This window comes from Bombina bombina, chromosome 6 (assembly GCF_027579735.1).
Source record: "Bombina bombina isolate aBomBom1 chromosome 6, aBomBom1.pri, whole genome shotgun sequence".
NCBI lineage: Eukaryota > Metazoa > Chordata > Amphibia > Anura > Bombinatoridae > Bombina > Bombina bombina.
The window spans coordinates 777,757,162-777,776,068 of NC_069504.1; the positions used below are offsets into that span (position 1 = coordinate 777,757,162).

Here is an 18,907-nt window from a genome sequence, read left to right on the forward strand (position 1 = left end):
TGGCGACGGTGTAGGGGGGGCAGGATAGGGGTTAATACATTTAATATAGGTTGCGGCGGGTTCAGGGAGCGGCGGTTTAGGGGTTAATACATTTATTATAGTTGCGGTGGGCTCTGGGAGCGGTGGTTTAGGGGGTAATAACTTTATTTAGTTGCGGCGGTGTAGGGGGGGACAGATTAGTGGTGTTTCGACTCTGGGTACATGTTAGGGTGTTAGGTGTAGACAGCTCCCATAGGAATGAATGGGATGTCTGTCAGCAGCGAACTTGTACTTTCGCTATGGTCAGACTCCCATTGATTCCTATGGGATCCGCCGCCTCCAGGGGTGGCGGTTTGAAAACCATGTACGCTGGGCCGTAAAAGTGCCGAGCGTACCTGCTAATCATTTGATAACTAGCAAAAGTAGTGAGAATGTGCCGCACTTGTGTGCGGAACATCTGGAGTGACGTAAGAATCGATCTGTTTCGGACTGAGTCCGGCGGATCGAAGCTTACGTCACAAAATTCTACTTTTGCCGGTCTCGAGCCTTTCATAACTAAGGCGAATCAGCCTCGCCACAAATACGCTGCAGAATTCCAGCGTATTTGAGGTTGACGGCTTGATAACTACCCCCCAAGTATCACTCAATGGCTTAAACGTGCCAATTTAAAAGAGATGTACACATTTCTTAGCTTTACTAACTATGGATATTTTATTAACAACTGTTCTACACTTGCAGCTATCATTTTCTTACTAAAAAATGAATGGTAGAACAGGTTAGATTGATCAACAGAAGCCATTACAGCTTTTAGAAATTAAAATTTGCTTTCTGTACAGTTCCTGTGGTACAGCATACCAATCCAGACTTTCAATGTGTTCTAGAAAAAGGATCCATGCAATAATTTTCCTGGTATTGTCATTCCAAGCATGAACGTTCTACTAGTTAAATATTGCCAGTACTCCTCAAGAAAGTTCTCTACAACTGAATTAATTTATGTTGGCAATAAGAAACTGTTGACATTGAACCTTGTTCTCATCTTCTTGAGAAGACATCCGCACCAATTCAATACACATTATATGCAGAATCTGTTTATTACGTGAATGTTAGAAAGGTATATTTTCTTCTCATAATTTAACTTTATATTAAAGGGACAGTAAAGTCAAAATTAAACTTTCATGATTCGGATAGTGCAGTGCTTTCCAAACTGTGTGTCATAACACATTAGTGTGTCGGCGGCAGTGTGTAGGTGTGTCCCTGCTTCAGCACCAATTTTTTTTAATTTAAAATGTTTTTAAATTTTTTTTGGTTTCCGACTTTCCGCTTTCACTCTGCGCATATCACGTGATTGATACCTAGTGGGTTACAGATCATCTTAACCTATTGGCGCAGCACAGCGGGAACTGAAACTATTCCCATTGGCGGCACATTGGCTCCTGACTGCACGTGTAGTCTTCTTAAATTGGCTTGTGACTACATGTGTAGTCAGCGAGTGGGACAGCAGTGTGTTTGCAGCCCGGCCAGTAGTCAGTCGGACTCGCAGAACTCTGAGGGCGGCAGCTTAAACGCTGAGCTGAAGTCAGAAGTCAAAGTTTAGGTTTTTTGCAGCTAGCTCCCAGTAGTGCATTGCTGCTCCTGTTTTTGATATATGAATAGGAAGTGTAAGCTTAAAAACATAATTTATGCTTACCTGATAAATTTATTTCTCTTGTGGTGTATCCAGTCCACGGATCATCCATTACTTGTGGGATATTCTCCTCCCCAACAGGGAGCTGCAAGAGGATCACCCACAGCAGAGCTGTCTATATAGCTCCTCCCCCAACTGCCACTCCCCAGTAATTCGACCGAAGACAAGCAAGAGAAAGGAGAAACTATAGGGTGCAGTGGTGACTGTAGTTTAAAAATAAAAAACACCTGCCTTGAAATGACAGGACGGGCCGTGGACTGGATACACCACAAGAGAAATAAATTTATCAGGTAAGCATAAATTATGTTTTCTCTTGTAAGGTGTATCCAGTCCACGGATCATCCATTACTTGTGGGATACCAATACCAAAGCTATAGGACACGGATGAAGGGAGGGACAAGGCAGGCGCTTAAACGGAAGGCACCACTGCCTGTAAGACCTTTCTCCCAAAAATAGCCTCCAAAGAAGCAAAAGTATCAAATTTGTAGAATTTAGAAAAAGTATGAAGCGAAGACCAAGTCGCCGCCTTACAAATCTGTTCAACAGAAGCCTCATTCTTAAAAGCCCATGTGGAAGCTACCGCTCTAGTAGAATGAGCCGTAATTCTTTCAGGAGGCTGCTGGCCAGCAGTCTCATAAGATAAGCGGATTATACTTCTTAGCCAAGCTAAGCGGATTATACTTCTTAGCCAAAAAGAGAGAGAAGTTGCCGAAGCCTTTTGGCCTCTCCTCTGTCCAGAGTAGACAACAAACAATGCAGATGTTTGACGAAAATCTTTAGTAGCTTGTAAATAAAACTTTAAAGCACAAACCACGTCAAGATTGTGTAATAGACATTCCTTCTTTGAAGAAGGATTAGGACACAGTGACGGAACAACAATCTCCTGATTGATATTCTTATTAGATACCACCTTAGGTAGAAAACCAGGTTTGGTACGTAACGCTACCTTATCTGCATGGAAAATGAGATAAGGGGAATCACATTGTAAAGCAGATAACTCCGAAACTCTTCGAGCTGAGGAGATAGCTACTAAAAACAGAACTTTCCAAGATAAGAGCTTAATATCTATGGAATGCAATCGTTCAAACGGAACCCCTTGAAGAACTTTAAGAACTAAATTTAAACTCCATGGTGGAGCAACAGGTTTAAACACAGGCTTGATTCTAATCAGAGCCTGACAAAATGCCTGAATATCTGGAACCTCAGCCAGACATTTGTGCAAAAGGATAGACAGAGCAGAAATCTGTCCCTTTAAGGGACTAGCTGATAAGCCCTTCTCCAATCCTTCTTGGAGAAAGGATAATATCCTAGGAATCCTGACTTTACTCCATGAGTAATCCTTGGATTCACACCAATGAAGATATTTACACCATATCTTATGATAGATTTTCCTGGTGACAGGCTTTCGCGCCTGTATTAAGGTATCAATGACCGACTCGGAGAAACCACGCTTTGACAAAATCAAGCGTTCAATCTCCAAGCAGTCAGACGCAGAGAAATCAGATTTGGATGGTTGAAAGGACCCTGAAGTAGAAGGTCCTGTCTCAGCGGCAGAGTCCATGGTGGAAAGGATGACATGTCCACCAGATCTGCATACCAAGTCCTGCGTGGCCACGCAGGTGCTATCAAAATCACCGAAGCTCTCTTCTGCTTGATCTTGGCAATCAGACGAGGGAGCAGAGGAAACAGTAGAAACACATACCCAAAGTTGAATCAACTGTGCCAACACCTCCGGATGGAGCTCCCACTCCTCCGGATGAAAAGTTTGTCGACTTAGAAAATCCACCTCCCAGTTCTCTACTCCTGGGATATGGATAGCTGATAGATGGCAAGAGTGAATCTCTGCCCATAGAATTATCTTTGAAACCTCCAACATTGATAGATTCAATGTTGTCTTACAGCGCTGAAAGTGTGGACCTATAGCTCCTGTCTATAGTGGGTCCCCAGATACCCACTTGTAGAAAGATGTGTCAAATGGTGGTTAGAAAGGAGCGCCAAATAGTGGCGAGGTCTGATGCGATATAGGTGTAAAAATATGATATTTCGTCTGAAAAAATGTATAGCACTATGGCTCAGCTACAATTATGGTGGTTGTGCTGTATAGATGTATAGGTTTTGAAATCTAGATTTGAAATCTAAGAGTGGCACAGTTGGTACATAAAAGTATTTAATACATATTAAACATTTAAAACAAGGGTATCGTTTAAAATATACTTTAGCAGAACGGCAGGAAATAATGTATAAAAACACATAAACACTTAAACATCTATAAAAACACGCGTGTTTGGCTTATTAGCTGTATGTATAATGTCTCATGAAGATCGTCTCATATACAATTGTATTAACATAGATCAGGAAATAATAATAATAAAAAACAAATAATGTCCAATAGTCCCTTCTCAAAATTAAGAGATATATAAAAAAGGTTTTCCCATGTGTATCAAAAAATATAATATAATAATAAACTGTCCGATTTAAGTGTTGTCCAAAACCGTGATATAAATGAGTAGTGCAAGTCCGGAAAATTCGAAAGTTCTATTAGAAAAGCTTTTCAAAAAACATTTCAAAAAAGCATTTAATGGAGGTAGATAGTCTGGAAGTTCAAAAAGATCTATCAAAAATGGTGACAAAAAGTAAATCCGTGAATTCAATCCAAAATAGTGATAAAGATGAGTCCATAAAAATGTAAAATATCCAAAAGGTAAAAAACCAAAAGGTAAAAAACCAAAAAAATAAGTAATTAGTATGTGCACAAACTAGTGAGAGAGATCCCTAGAAGGGGTCTTATGTGGAGGGGTTATACTTCCATGAAAAAAATTATTTGTTGATATAAAAATAAAAATAAAAATAGGTAAAATACAAAAATAGAAATAAAAATAATCCTAGGGAATCTTCAAAACCTGAAAATAAAGGATAATAACAATAGTGTGATACTGTATTATAATTCAATAATCAAGGAATAAATAGCTCACCATAGCTCTGTCAACGCGTTTCGGCCCACAAGAGAGGCCTTTATCAAGACTATAGTATGGTGTGGGTGAGCTGGAGGCTTTATACCTCTCTCTAACCAATCATATTGCACTGAAATTGCGCCAAATTTTGCGCCAAAATTTTGCGCCAAAATTTCGCGCCAAAAATGTGATACCAGAAGTGTTGGGCCGGAAGTGCTCCTCTGTACATCGAAATGGTTCACATTCGTCCCAGTATAACTTAGACAAGGCTTTTGTTGGAACATTGTCTGTATTGTTCTTAATGTGCTTTTACATACTATGTGCCTTAGTAGTTAACTGTGGGGTCAAACGTTATGATTTGCCGGTGTTTTTAAACCGGAAGTGGCAGCTAAATGTAAACATCCGGTAATGCTATGCCGGATGTTAGGCTTTGCCGGTTATGGGTAAAACGGAAGTGGTGTTTACCCAGCACCAATCAGATCCGGAGGGGCAAAAAACAGTTGTCCAACTGATAGAGCCAGTTCTTACAGCTTGTCACATGCTTCATGCCAAGCTGTAAGAACTGGCTCTATCAGTTGGACAACTGTTTTTTGCCCCTCCGGATCTGATTGGTGCTGGGTAAACACCACTTCCGTTTTACCCATAACCGGCAAAGCCTAACATCCGGCATAGCATTACCGGATGTTTACATTTAGCTGCCACTTCCGGTTTAAAAACACCGGCAAATCATAACGTTTGACCCCACAGTTAACTACTAAGGCACATAGTATGTAAAAGCACATTAAGAACAATACAGACAATGTTCCAACAAAAGCCTTGTCTAAGTTATACTGGGACGAATGTGAACCATTTCGATGTACAGAGGAGCACTTCCGGCCCAACACTTCCGGTATCACATTTTTGGCGCAAAATTTTGGCGCAAAATTTTGGCGCAAAATTTTGGCGCAAAATTTGGCGCAATTTCAGTGCAATATGATTGGTTAGAGAGAGGTATAAAGTCTCCAGCTCACCCACACCATACTATAGTCTTGATAAAGGCCTCTCTTGTGGGCCGAAACGCGTTGACAGAGCTATGGTGAGCTATTTATTCCTTGATTATTGAATTATAATACAGTATCACACTATTGTTATTATCCTTTATTTTCAGGTTTTGAAGATTCCGTAGGATTATTTTTATTTCTATTTTTGTATTTTACCTATTTTTATTTTTATTTTTATATCAACAAATAATTTTTTTCATGGAAGTATAACCCCTCCACATAAGACCCCTTCTAGGGATCTCTCTCACTAGTTTGTGCACATACTAATTACTTTTTTTTTTGTTTTTTTACCTTTTGGTTTTTTACCTTTTGGATATTTTACATTTTTATGGACTCATCTTTATCACTATTTTGGATTGAATTCACGGATTTACTTTTTGTCACCATTTTTGATAGATCTTTTTGAACTTCCAGACTATCTACCTCCATTAAATGCTTTTTTGAAATGTTTTTTGAAAAGCTTTTCTAATAGAACTTTCGAATTTTCCGGACTTGCACTACTCATTTATATCACGGTTTTGGACAACACTTAAATCGGACAGTTTATTATTATATTATATTTTTTGATACACATGGGAAAACCTTTTTTATATATCTCTTAATTTTGAGAAGGGACTATTGGACATTATTTGTTTTTTATTATTATTATTTCCTGATCTATGTTAATACAATTGTATATGAGACGATCTTCATGAGACATTATACATACAGCTAATAAGCCAAACACGCGTGTTTTTATAGATGTTTAAGTGTTTATGTGTTTTTATACATTATTTCATGCCGTTCTGCTAAAGTATATTTTAAACGATACCCTTGTTTTAAATGTTTAATATGTATTAAATACTTTTATGTACCAACTGTGCCACTCTTAGATTTCAAATCTAGATTTCAAAACCTATACATCTATACAGCACAACCACCATAATTGTAGCTGAGCCATAGTGCTATACATTTTTTCAGACGAAATATCATATTTTTACACCTATATCGCATCAGACCTCGCCACTATTTGGCGCTCCTTTCTAACCACCATTTGAAACCTCCAACATTGCTAGGGAACTCCTTGTTCCCCCTTGATGGTTGATGTAAGCTACAGTCGTGATGTTGTCCGACTGAAATCTGATGAACCTGACCGCAGGTAGCTAAGGCCAAGCCTGAAGAGCATTGAATATCGCTCTTAGTTCCAGAATGTTTATCGGAAGGAGTGCCTCCTCCTGAGTCCACGATCCCTGAGCCTTCAGGGAGTTCCAGACTGCACCCCAGCCCAGAAGGCTGGAATCTGTTGTAACTATTGTCCAATCTGGCCTGCGAAAGGTAATACCTTTGGACAGATGGACCCGAGATAGCCACCAGAGAAGAGAATCCCTGGTCTCTTGATCCAGATTTAGTAGAGGGGACAAATCTGTGTAATCCCCATTCCACTGACCGAGCATGCAGAGTTGCAGCGGTCTGAGATGTAGGCGGGCAAATGGCACTATGTCCATTGCCGCTACCATTAAGCCGATTACTTCCATACACTGAGCCACTGAAGGGCGAGAAGTAGAATAAAGAACACGGCAGGAATTTAGAAGTTTTGACAACCTGGCCTCTGTCAGGTAAATCTTCATTTCTACAGAATCTATCAGAGTTCCCAGGAAGGAAACTCTTGTGAGAGGGGTCAGAGAACTCTTTTCTTTGTTCACTTTCCACCCATGAGACCTCAGAAATGCCAGAACAATGTCCGTATGTGACTTGGCAATTTGAAAATTCGACGCCTGTATCAGAATGTCGTCTAGGTAAGGGGCTACTGCTATACCCCGCAGCCTTAGCACCGCCAGAAGTGACCCCAGAACCTTTGTAAAGATTCTTGGTGCCGTAGCTAACCCGAAGGGAAGAGCTACAAAACTTGTAATGCCTGTCTAGGAAGGCGAACCTGAGAAACCGATGATGATCTCTGTGTATCGGAATGTGAAGATAAGCATCCTTTAAGTCCACAGTAGTCATATATTGACCCTCCTGGATCATAGGTAGGATGGTTCGAATAGTCTCCATTTTGAACGATGGGACCCTGATTGTTTAGGCTCTTGAGATATAAGATTGGTCTGAAGGTTCCCTCTTTCTTGGGAACCACAAACAGATTTGAATAGAATCCTTGCCCCTGTTCCTCCCTTGGAACTGGGTGGATCACTCCCATAACTAGGAGGTCTTGAACACAATGTAAGAATGCCTCTCTCTTTATCTGGTTTGCAGATAATTGTGAGAGGTGAAATCTTCCTTTTGGGGAAGAAGCTTTGAAGTCCAGAAGATACCCCTGGGACACAATTTCCAACACCCAGGGATCCTGGACATCTCTTGCCCAAGCCTGGGCGAAGAGAGAAAGTCTGCCCCCTACTAGATCCGTTACCGGATCGGGGGCTAATCCTTCATGCTGTCTTAGAGGCAGCAGCAGGCTTTTTGGCCTGCCTTCCTTTGTTCCAAGCCTGGTTAGGTCTCCAGACCGGCTTGGACTGGGCAAATTTTCCCTCTTGTTTAGTATTAGAGGAAGTTGATGCTGCGCCAGTCTTGAAGTTTCGAAAGGCACGAAAATTAGTCTGTTTGGTCCTTAATTTGTTGGACCTATCCTGAGGAAGGGCGTGACCTTTTCCTCCAGTAATATCAGAAATTATCTCCTTCAGTCCAGGCCTAAATAGGGTCTGTCCCTTGAAGGGAATATTGAGAAGCTTAGACTTTGAAGTAACGTCAGCTGACCAGGATTTAAGCCATAACGCCCTACGCGCTTGAATAGCAAAACCTGAGTTCTTAGCCGTTAGTTTGGTTAAATGAACAACGGCGTCAGAAACAAATGAATTGGCTAGCTTAAGAGCTTTAAGCTTGTCAAGTATATCATCCAATGGGGTTTCTACCTGTAGAGCCTCTTCCAGAGACTCAAACCAGAAGGCCGCAGCAGCAGTGACAGGGGCAATGCATGCAAGAGGCTGGAGAATAAAACCCTGTTGAATAAACATTTTCTTATGGTAACCCTCTAACTTTTTATCCATTGTATCTAGGAAAGCACAACTGTCCTCGACTGGGATAGTTGTACGCTTCGCTAGGGTAGAGACTGCTCCCTCCACCTTAGGGACCGTTTGCCATAAGTCCCGTGTAGCGGCATCTATGGGTAACATCTTTTTAAAAACAGGAGCGGGGGAGAACGGTACACCTGGTCTATCCCATTCCTTAGTAATAATTTCTGAAAACCTCTTAGGTATTGGAAAAAACATCAGTGTAAACAGGCACTGCATAGTATTTATCCAAACTACACAACTGGGACCATAATGGTGTCACATTCATTCAGAGCAGCTAAATCCTCCCTGAGCAACACACGGAGGTGTTCAAGCTTAAATTTAAGGTGTAGACATATCAGAATCAGGTTGAATTATCTTCCCTGAGTCAGAAAAATCACCCACAGATAGAAGCTCTCCTTCCTCAGCTTCTGCATATTTAGAGGGAATATCAGACATAGCTACTAAAGCGTCAGAGTGCTCTGTATTTTTCCTAGTCCCAGAGCTGTCTCGCTTTCCTTGTAACCCTGGTAGTTTGGACAATACCGCTGTAAGGGTATGATCCATAACATGCCGCCATGTCTTGTAAGGTAAACGCTATGGGCGCGCTAGATGTACTTGGCGCCTCTAGAGCGGGCGTCCCTTGAGCGGGAGTCATAGGTTCTGACACGTGGGGAGAGTTAGTCGGCATAACTTCCCCCTTGTCAGTTTCCTCTGGTGATAAATCTTTTAAAGCCAGAATATGATCTTTATAGCTTATAGTAAAATCAGTGCATTTGGTACACATTCTAAGAGGGGGTTCCACAATGGCTTCTAAATATAATGAACAATGAGTTTTCTCTATGTCAGACATGTTTAAACAGACTAGTAATGAGACCAGCAAGCTTGTAAAACACTTTAATAACTGTGAACAAGCAAAAAATAAAAACGGTACTGTGCCTTTAAGAGAAAAAAACAATCACAGAAACTGCAAAACAGTGAAAAAAGCAGTAAATTTTACGAAATTTTTACAGTGTGTATAATAGACTTAAATAGCATTGCACCCACTTGCAAATGGATGATTAACCCCTTAGTTTCAAAACCGGATCAAAAAAACTATATAAACGTTTTTAAACAGTCACAACCAACTGCCACAGCTCTGCTGTGGCCCTACCTGCCCATACAACGACTTTGGAAGGCACAAAAACCCTTTAGAGAGGTCCTATATGTTCAGTGGACTCCTTCAGGGAAGCTGGAAGTCTCAAGCTGCAAAAACTACTGCATGATTTAGGCCTGAAATTAGGCCCCTCCCAACCTGTACTCACAGTGAGAGGGCCATAAAAAACTATCCCTAGGCAAAATCTAGTCAGCCATGTGTAAAAACTGGGCCCCAGAATAAAGTTTTATCACCATTTGTAATAAACGTTTATATACATCAAGCAAACGTTATATCTATTCAGTAATGAGAGTAAATAACAAAAATATTACCCTTTACAGCAAGCATGATACCAGTCGTTATTAAATCACTGTAATCAGGCTTACCTTAAATAAATCAGGTACTGTCAGCATTTTCTAGCTTATCCTCTCTCTAGAAATTTTTTTAACTGCACATACCTCAGAGCAGGAGACCCTGCACCCCATTCCCCCAGCTGAAGTTACTCATCTCTTCAGTTATGTGTGAGAACAGCAGTGGATCTTAGTTACAAACTGCTAAGATCATCAAAAACCTCAGGCAGACTCTTCTTCAACTTTCTGCCTGAGGCTAAAATAGTACAACTCCGGTACCATTTGAAAATAATAAACTTTTGATTGAAGATAAACTACATTAATGCACCACATCTCTCTAGCAACTACCCATGTCAAGAGCTGCAAGAGAATGACTGGGGAGTGGCAGTTGGGGAGGAGCTATATAGACAGCTCTGCTGTGGGTGATCCTCTTGAAGCTCCCTGTTGGGGAGGAGAATATCCCACAAGTAATGGATGATCCGTGGACTGGATACACCTTACAAGAGAAAATGCTTGATGACGAAATTCGAGTGTCTTTATCTAATGTTCCACCAAATATTCAGAAACTGTGTTCATGCCATCAACCTCATACATCCCATTAAAATAGTAAGTAGCTATTGGTGTTATTAAACTTTTTTTTTTAATTCTTGCACATACATACTGTTGCTTGTAAATACATTTCATTATATAATTTATGTATTTGTTGTCCGTATATCTTTAAAACAAGTTAGTTTAACATCCTGTTTGCTAGAACAACTGAATTACTGTGTCGCGAAATGATGTAGGTCTAAAAAGTGTGTCACCAACATGAAAAGTTTGGAAAGCTATGGGATAGTGAGTGCTATGTGAGTGCTAAAAATATATTACTTCTCAAGCACCCTATCCACTGTACTCACCAGCTGCAGATATGACTGCTCACAGTAGATATCCCATACAGTGCTGAGCACATTACAGCAGAGGATATAAATGAGGAGTATATTGACTCCTACACCGGGAGTAATTGCGTCATTGCCCCATACTCCAATGTCCCCTCTGACTCTCTGTAGCAGTTCTGTGAGGGGGGAAATGGGTCTCAAATCCATCTGAGAGCGCTTCTCAATAAAATTACAAAAGCACCTCAATTCTTCACCCACCTCCTAAGAGGCAAGGTTTTAGAATGGCATACCAGGGTGATGGAAGGGATAACATACTCTTGATAATTTTGGGAAACTCTACTTCCTTCTAGTGGCCACGAGTTCAATCCCATGCTTAGTGGATTGTGGACTCTCACCACTGTATAAAAGAAAACATAACATACTAGAGATTCTGTACTTACCCAGACTTTACAAGAGTTTCTCGAGTCTTCAAGATATCCTTCAGGAATATACAACGCAAGGGTTCCCGGTCCTACAAAAGATTGGCATATCCAATATTTATATATGTCCAGGATATTTCTTCTCTGTGACAATTACAGCAAAAAAATTAGATTGTTCTGTCTAAGGGCATGATGATCTAAAGATCTTTGCTCAGACGAGATGATCTAAGAAGTCTCATCACTATGATTAGGCCCCATAAAAAATGTATCTTGCGACATTTATGTTGCTATATAGTATTATTTATGTGAAGTAGAGACTACTACAGTACATTACAGTATAAGATCTAAAAAAAAAATCCTAAAGATTTTGTGTGATTTATCCCAATGCTTGCAAGTTTTTGATCATCAGGCCGTACATACCATTTAAGTGAGTAGTAATGTTTTTCCTGCTGACTACTGTTTTTTCATAACTTTTTATCTTTACAGCCCTAGATTTAGTGGTGAATATGGAGCAATCGAAATATGTTACATATATTGGTGAAATATAACAGTTATAGAGCAGGTGTAAACGCATTAAAACAAATTCACGCAAACCTAATTTATTGCAAGATTGCATATAAATGTTGAAATTACAAGAAGTTGTATGTCCACTTAAAGAAAATATGTGTATGTTGAAATAAGTTCATCAAGGGACAATTATGTTATGTTGGTCAATAACAATTTTATAGATTGCTTAGGCCATGAGGTGTTTAAGGCGGAATAACACAGAAAGTGGATAGAAATACAGAACTGGTTAAGAATGTCGACAGCAGAAGGTAGTAATGGGCAAGTGTCAGTGTTTGTTTTATAATTACCTGTTCACATTTAAAGTAGCTTAAAGAGAAAGCATCCAAAACAAAGTACCTTCTTTTCCAATTTTTCCTCTGCAAGAAGATGAAGAAAGATAGAATGTTAAACAACATCAATTACACAAAGTTAAAGACTTTAAGGAGTCAACTGGGTTGATCACAAATCTTTAGAAAAAATATCAACAGAGAAACACCTTTAGGGGTCTATTTATGTAGGTGTGGACAGACATGATCCGCTATACCGCCCCCTGAAGATTCGCGTCCAATCAGCCACTAGCAGGGGGTGTCAATCAACCTGATTTTATTCGATCGGGCTGATTGCTGTCCGCCACCTCAGAGGTGGCGGACGAGTTAAGGAGCAGCGGTCTCAGGACCGCTGCTTCTTAACTTCCGCTTTAGTCTATGGGGATTTTTGTCAATAAATAATTTGATAAGATTTTTTTTACAGAATTGTGATGAACCCCTATATTACCTGATAAAGGTTTTGTTTCCATTGAGGTGGTAAAGTTTAAAAACTGGTGGTAACATAAAACTTCTCCATAGAATTTAATGGAAATAAATGTTTTCGTCACCAGTTTCCAAAATTTACCACATCAATGAAAACTAGGACTTACTATAGCACCTACTTTCTCAACCTTAGGTACATGTAACCATGGGGGTTACGCACATTCCAGGTCTTTCTCCGATTAACTTGAACCCTGACATTGAGGTTTCACCCTGTGTTTGAGTCTTTGTCTTGTTACCTATAATTCTGACTGATTCTTGGTTCCTGAACCTGGCTTGTTATCTCACATCTCTTCCGGGTTTTCTTTGTGTGTTGCATCTGCTGACGGATTCCTGGCTCTGGAACCCTGGCTTGTTATCGGACATCCCTCCTGGATGCTCCTTGTCTGCTATGACACCTGGCCTCCTAACTGCCTCAGTCTGCTGATTTGTGCTTAAGAAATTAGATGATTAACTATGCCAGGAAAATCATGAGTCACAGTGAAATAAGTCAAATAATCTACTTACGAAATGGAGTCAGATAGCAAAATGGAAACTGGAATGATTTTTTAATATTGAACTGTTTACATTTTGTTTTACGGTGTGGGCAAAATTATATCTAGAACCAAGCATGGCGCTAGACCATAAAATTAGGGGTGACACAAGGATACTTATCAATGGTGCATGGAATAACTTGTGGGCAAAGGAAGTAGGAGTGGGGAAATATGGTTGAGATATTTCAGTCTATGGAAACCTGCACATAAATGTGGTATAAATAGGTATTTCAGACCTAGGGATTTATGCAGGACTTTTGAGTTTATGCTGTGATGAAATAGGGCTGGATTACAAGTGGCACACTAACTTTAGCACGCAATATAAGAATATCCTGTGTGTTTATTTGCAAGCTTATTACAAGTTGAAAGTAACAAGCCTTGGGTTACTGAAGACCTCACGTAAAGGGTTAGGGTACAACAAAAATTTGCACCAAACACATTAAAATTAACAGTTTAACTCCTATATACACTATCTAATACAAATTAGTCATAAAAATATTAATAAAAATATGAATTCAATTTTATTATAAGAGTTCAAAGGTATATGGTATATGGCCATGTATTTGACTGCAAAGGGTTATAATATATATATATATATATACAGTTGTATGCAAAAGTTTAGGCACCCCTGACAATTTCAATGATTTTCATTTATAAATAATTTGTGTTTGGATCAGCAAATTCATTTTGATCTATCAAATAACTGGACACATTAATATTTCAGTAGTGAAATGAGGTTTATTGGATTAACAGAAAATGTGCAATATGCATCAAAATGAAATTAGACAGGTGCATACATTTGGGTACCCCAACAGAAATATCACATCAATATTTAGTAGAAAAACAGAAGAAAAAGAGAGAAGCGCACACAAAGTATTATTCAAGTGAAGACTTTTAAAAGTGTACACGCAATACACACTGTTGCACTTACTAGATATAGGTAAAAACAGACATTTGAAACAGACGTTGTTACGATATAACAACATCTCCTTTTGCAGAAATAACAGCCTCTAGACGCTTCCTATAGTCTGTAATGAGTGTCTGGATTTTGGATAAAGGTATTTTGGACCATTCCTCCTTGCAAAACATCTCCAGTTCAGTTAGGTTTGATGGTTGGCGAGCATGAACAGCCCGCTTCAAATCACCGCACAGATTTTCAATGATATTCAGGTCTTGGGACTGGGATGGCCATTCCAGAACATTGTACTTGTTCCTCTGCATAAATGCCAGAGTAGATTTTGAGCAGTGTTTTGGGTCGTTGTCTTGTTGAAATATCCAGCCCCGGCGTAACTTCAACTTTTGACTGATTCCTCAACATTATTCTCAAGTATCTGCTGATATTGAGTGGAATCCATGCAACCCTCAACTTTAACAAGATTCCCAGTACCGGCACTAGTCACACAGCCCCACAGCATGATGGAACATCCACCAAATTTTACTGTGGGTAGCAAGAGTTTGTCTTGGAACGCTGTTTTCTTTTGCCGCCATGCATAACGCACCTTGTTATGACCAAATAACTCAATCTTTGTTTCATCAGTCCACAGCACCTTCTTCCAAAATGAAGCTGGCTTGTCCAAATGTGCGTTTGCATACTTAAAGCGACTCTGTTTGTGGCGTGGCATCACTCTCCCATACAGCTTCTCCTTGTGCAAAGTGCGCTGAATTGTTGAACGATGCACAGTGACACCATCTGCAGCAAGATGATGTTGTAGGTCTTTGGAGGTGGTCTGTGGGCTGTTTTCGACCGTTCTCACCATCCTTTGCCTTTGCCTCTCCGATATTTTACTTGGCCTGCCACTTTTGGCCTTAACAAGAACTGTGCCTGTGGTCTTCCATTTCCTCACTATGTTCCTCACAGGGGACACTGACAGCTTAAATCTCTGCGATAGCTTTTTGTAGCCTTCCCCTAAACCATAATGTTGAACAATCTTTGTTTTCAGGTCAATTAAGAGTTGTTTTGAGGCCCCCATTCTGCCACACTTCAGAGGAGAGTCAAAGAGAACATCAACTTGCAATTGGCCACCTTAAATACCTTTTCTTATGATTGGATGCATCTGTCTATGAAGTCTTAATGGGCTCACCAAACCAATTGTGTGTTCCAATTAATCAGTGCTAGGTAGTTACAGGTATTCAAATCAACAAAATGACAAGGGTGCCCAAATTTATGCACCTGTCTAATTTCGTTTTGATGCATATTGCACATTTCCTGTTAATCCAAAAAACCCAATTTCACTACTGAAATATTACTGTGTCCTTCAGTTATTTGGTAGATCAAAATGAAAATTGTCAGGGGTGCCTAAACTTTTGCATACGACTGCATATATATATATATATATATATATATGTATATACAGGTGGCCCTCGTTTTACAACGGTTCAATTTACACCGTTTCAGAATAACAACCTTTTTTTCCAGTCATGTGACTGCTATTGAAAAGCATTGAGAAGCAGTGCATTTATTAAAATAGCCAGTAGGTGGAGCTGTCCGCTTGTGTTGCAGTAAAGCCAAGCAAGCTGAAATTAATCAGTTTAATCAGATCTGAGCTATAGAGCAGATTTCATAAGAACAAGATCTTCCTGTCTATAACTCAGTCCAGATTGGAATGCATAGAAAGAACAGTTTGCAGAGAAATGCAAGTGAAGTCTGTGTTGTGTGATTATTTTATTAGGTTTATAATGCTGTTTAGCAAATGTTTTTGTTCATTTAACTTAGTTTAATTATATATTCTGTGTTGTGTGATTATTTTATTAGGTTAAAAATGCTGTTTCGCATTTAAAGTCTTCATTTCAAAGCTTTTAAAATAATGTATTAGGTGTTACTTATGACAATTTTGAGAGGGGCCTGGAACCTATCTCCCTCACTTCCCATTGACTTACATTATTAACTGGGATTCAATTTACAACGGTTTCAATTTACAACCATTCCTTCTGGAACCTAACCCCGGCGTAAACTGAGGGCTACCTGTATATATATATATATATATATATATATATATATATATATATATATATATATTTAATTAAAATTATGGGGGGAGATAAAAAACTGAAATTAAAATCCTCCATGTCTCAAAATTAAATCAATGTAAATATTTGCTTCAAAATACTGTTTTAACACAGCTATCCTTTTAACAGGATTATTGCAGCAAATCAGAAATCACTCACTAGACAGCCTGTTTCATTTTATTTGGTACTCATCAGTAGGAGATAGATTTCTGGTTGCTGCATTGATAAAGCTATTTTCAAGGTTAAACCAAAATTCATTAAAATTATGGGGGGGGAGATAAAAAACTGAAATTAAAATCCTCCATGTCTCAAAATTAAATCAATGTAAGTATTTGCATAGGAAATTAGCACATCTAGGCAAGAATCCCTGCTTGCTTTTCCCCAGAAATACCTCATATACAATGCTACCAATGCACAAGAGAATTCTGGGTAAGTTATGCAAATAAGATATGCAAATTCTCAGGTTTTTTTGCTTCAAAATACTGTTTTAACACAGCTATCCTTTTAACAGGATTATTGCAGCAAATCAGAAATCACTCACTAGACAGCCTGTTTCGTTCTATTTGGAACTCATCAGTAGGAGATAGATTTCTGGTAATGGCTGGTTAATTATTGCTAGTTCCATGTGTTTTACTTTGTATCTACTGTACATATTTCATATTCCAATGTTCTTCACATAAATGAAAATGTTATTTTTATTTTAAATAAATATTTTTATATATATCTGTATATACCTATACCTTTATATCTATTCCTAAAGATATATAGATATATATTTTACATTAACATTTATCAGATATATGTAGAAATATATATTTAACAATATACTGTAAATTGCATTTTTTTTCTATGTGATGAACATAGGAATATAGGATATGAGTAATGCGCATCGGGTTTCACGCTTTAGGTATAACGCAGTGTCGGGTTAGCGCACATAAATAATTAGTTATCTTAAGGCGCGTTATGGACAGGAAATATTAAATAATAATGATAACAATTGTTAAAAATTATTATAGATACTGTATATATATATATATATATATATATATATATATATATATATATATATATAAGCAATACAGAACGCACTCGCTGGATTTTATCAAGTGTTCATCAATCCTTTATTGAAGGCAATGTTTCAGGGACAGTCCCCCCTACCTCAGACTAAAATCCAGCAAGTGTGGTCTGTATTGTTTTCTGAATAATTACTATATTATTATTATTATTATCAGTTATTTGTAGAGCACCAACAGATACCGCAGCGATCCCAGCACCCTGGTTGTTTCTACTGTGTTAGTGAGAGTGCAAATCCCAACCAGCCTTGCTCTAAATATATATATATATTTTATATATATATATATATATATATATATATATATTTATTTTCTATGGAATATTTCGAATTTTTTAGTACATCTATAATAATTTTTTTAAGGTTTGGGGGTTGCCTGAGCTGCCTGTCCTTGTGGACACTTGAATGTAAGCCTGATCATTTTTCTTAAAATATCTAATTGTGGTTTGTAGGTTATGACAAGAGGTACACTGTTATTTTTCTGTGTTGGCCTATATTACAAGAAAGTTTGTCCCTGGGTATTTTGGTGGCTCTCTGAACTTTTTCTATTATCCTTGTGTGGTAGCCATGGTTCCTGAATACATGTTTAAGTGATTTAAAATGTGAAACCATGTCAATATTGTTTGAGCAGATACGGTTGTATGTTATGGCTTGGCTATAGCCTATAAATGATGGGAGTGTTTTGTGTGTCATTGAGGTGAATTATATTTCAGCTTCTCTTTCCTTAAAGAGTAATGAAACCCAGTTTGGAATTCTTTAATGAGTGATGTAACAGATGATAGGCTAGCCATGGGGTTAAGGAAATATACATGTTTGATATATAGGTGCTCATCAGATATGGGGCAATCCTACTTACCTATTTTTCTTTAAAAAAAAATTCAACATGCTCAAAAAATTGCTGAGAATGTCAAGAAAACAAATTATGCTTCCCTGATAATTTTCGTTTCTTCAGATGGAAAGAGTCCACAGCTGCATTCATTACTTTTGGGAATTCAGAACCTGGCCACCAGGAGGAGGCAAAGACACCCCAGCCAAAGGCTTAAATACTCCTCCCACTTCCCTCATCCCCCAGTCATTCTGCAGAGAAACAAGAAACAGTAGAAGAAACATCAGGGTGAAAAGGTGCCAAAAGAACAAAAATAACATACGCCCCACAGAAAAAAATACGGGCGGGGAGCTGTGGACTCTTTCCATCTGAAGAAAAGAAAATTATCAGGTAAGCATAATTTAAGTTTTTCTTCATAAATGGAAAGGGTCCACAGCTGCATTCATCACTTTTGGGAAAACAATACCCAAGCTATAGAGGACACTAAATGCAAAAACGGGAGGGTACAAGAGGCGGCCCCTTCTGAGGGCACGTGGCCTGAAAACCCCTACCCAACAAAATCCTGCTTCTTGCAGGGCAAGTAGAAAGAAGCTGAAGATAGGATCCATCAGATTCCTAAGTATCCACTAACCAACGGATAACGTTGCAGGCTATCTAAGAGCCGC

The 18,907-nt window shown here is 38.8% G+C and overlaps 1 protein-coding gene across 1 annotated transcript in view; it reads right to left on the bottom strand.

Annotated features, from left to right (window-relative positions):
• Nucleotides 1-18,907, bottom strand: part of PLEKHA2 (pleckstrin homology domain containing A2) — a 607,368-nt gene that overhangs the window by 156,414 nt on the left and 432,047 nt on the right. The window contains exons 8-9 of the mRNA XM_053718084.1: nt 12,308-12,376; nt 11,475-11,545 (exon numbers count right to left, since the gene is read on the bottom strand). Of these exons, the coding sequence (XP_053574059.1) occupies nt 11,475-11,545; nt 12,308-12,376 (140 nt within the window). The remainder of the gene's footprint in view (nt 1-11,474; nt 11,546-12,307; nt 12,377-18,907) is intronic.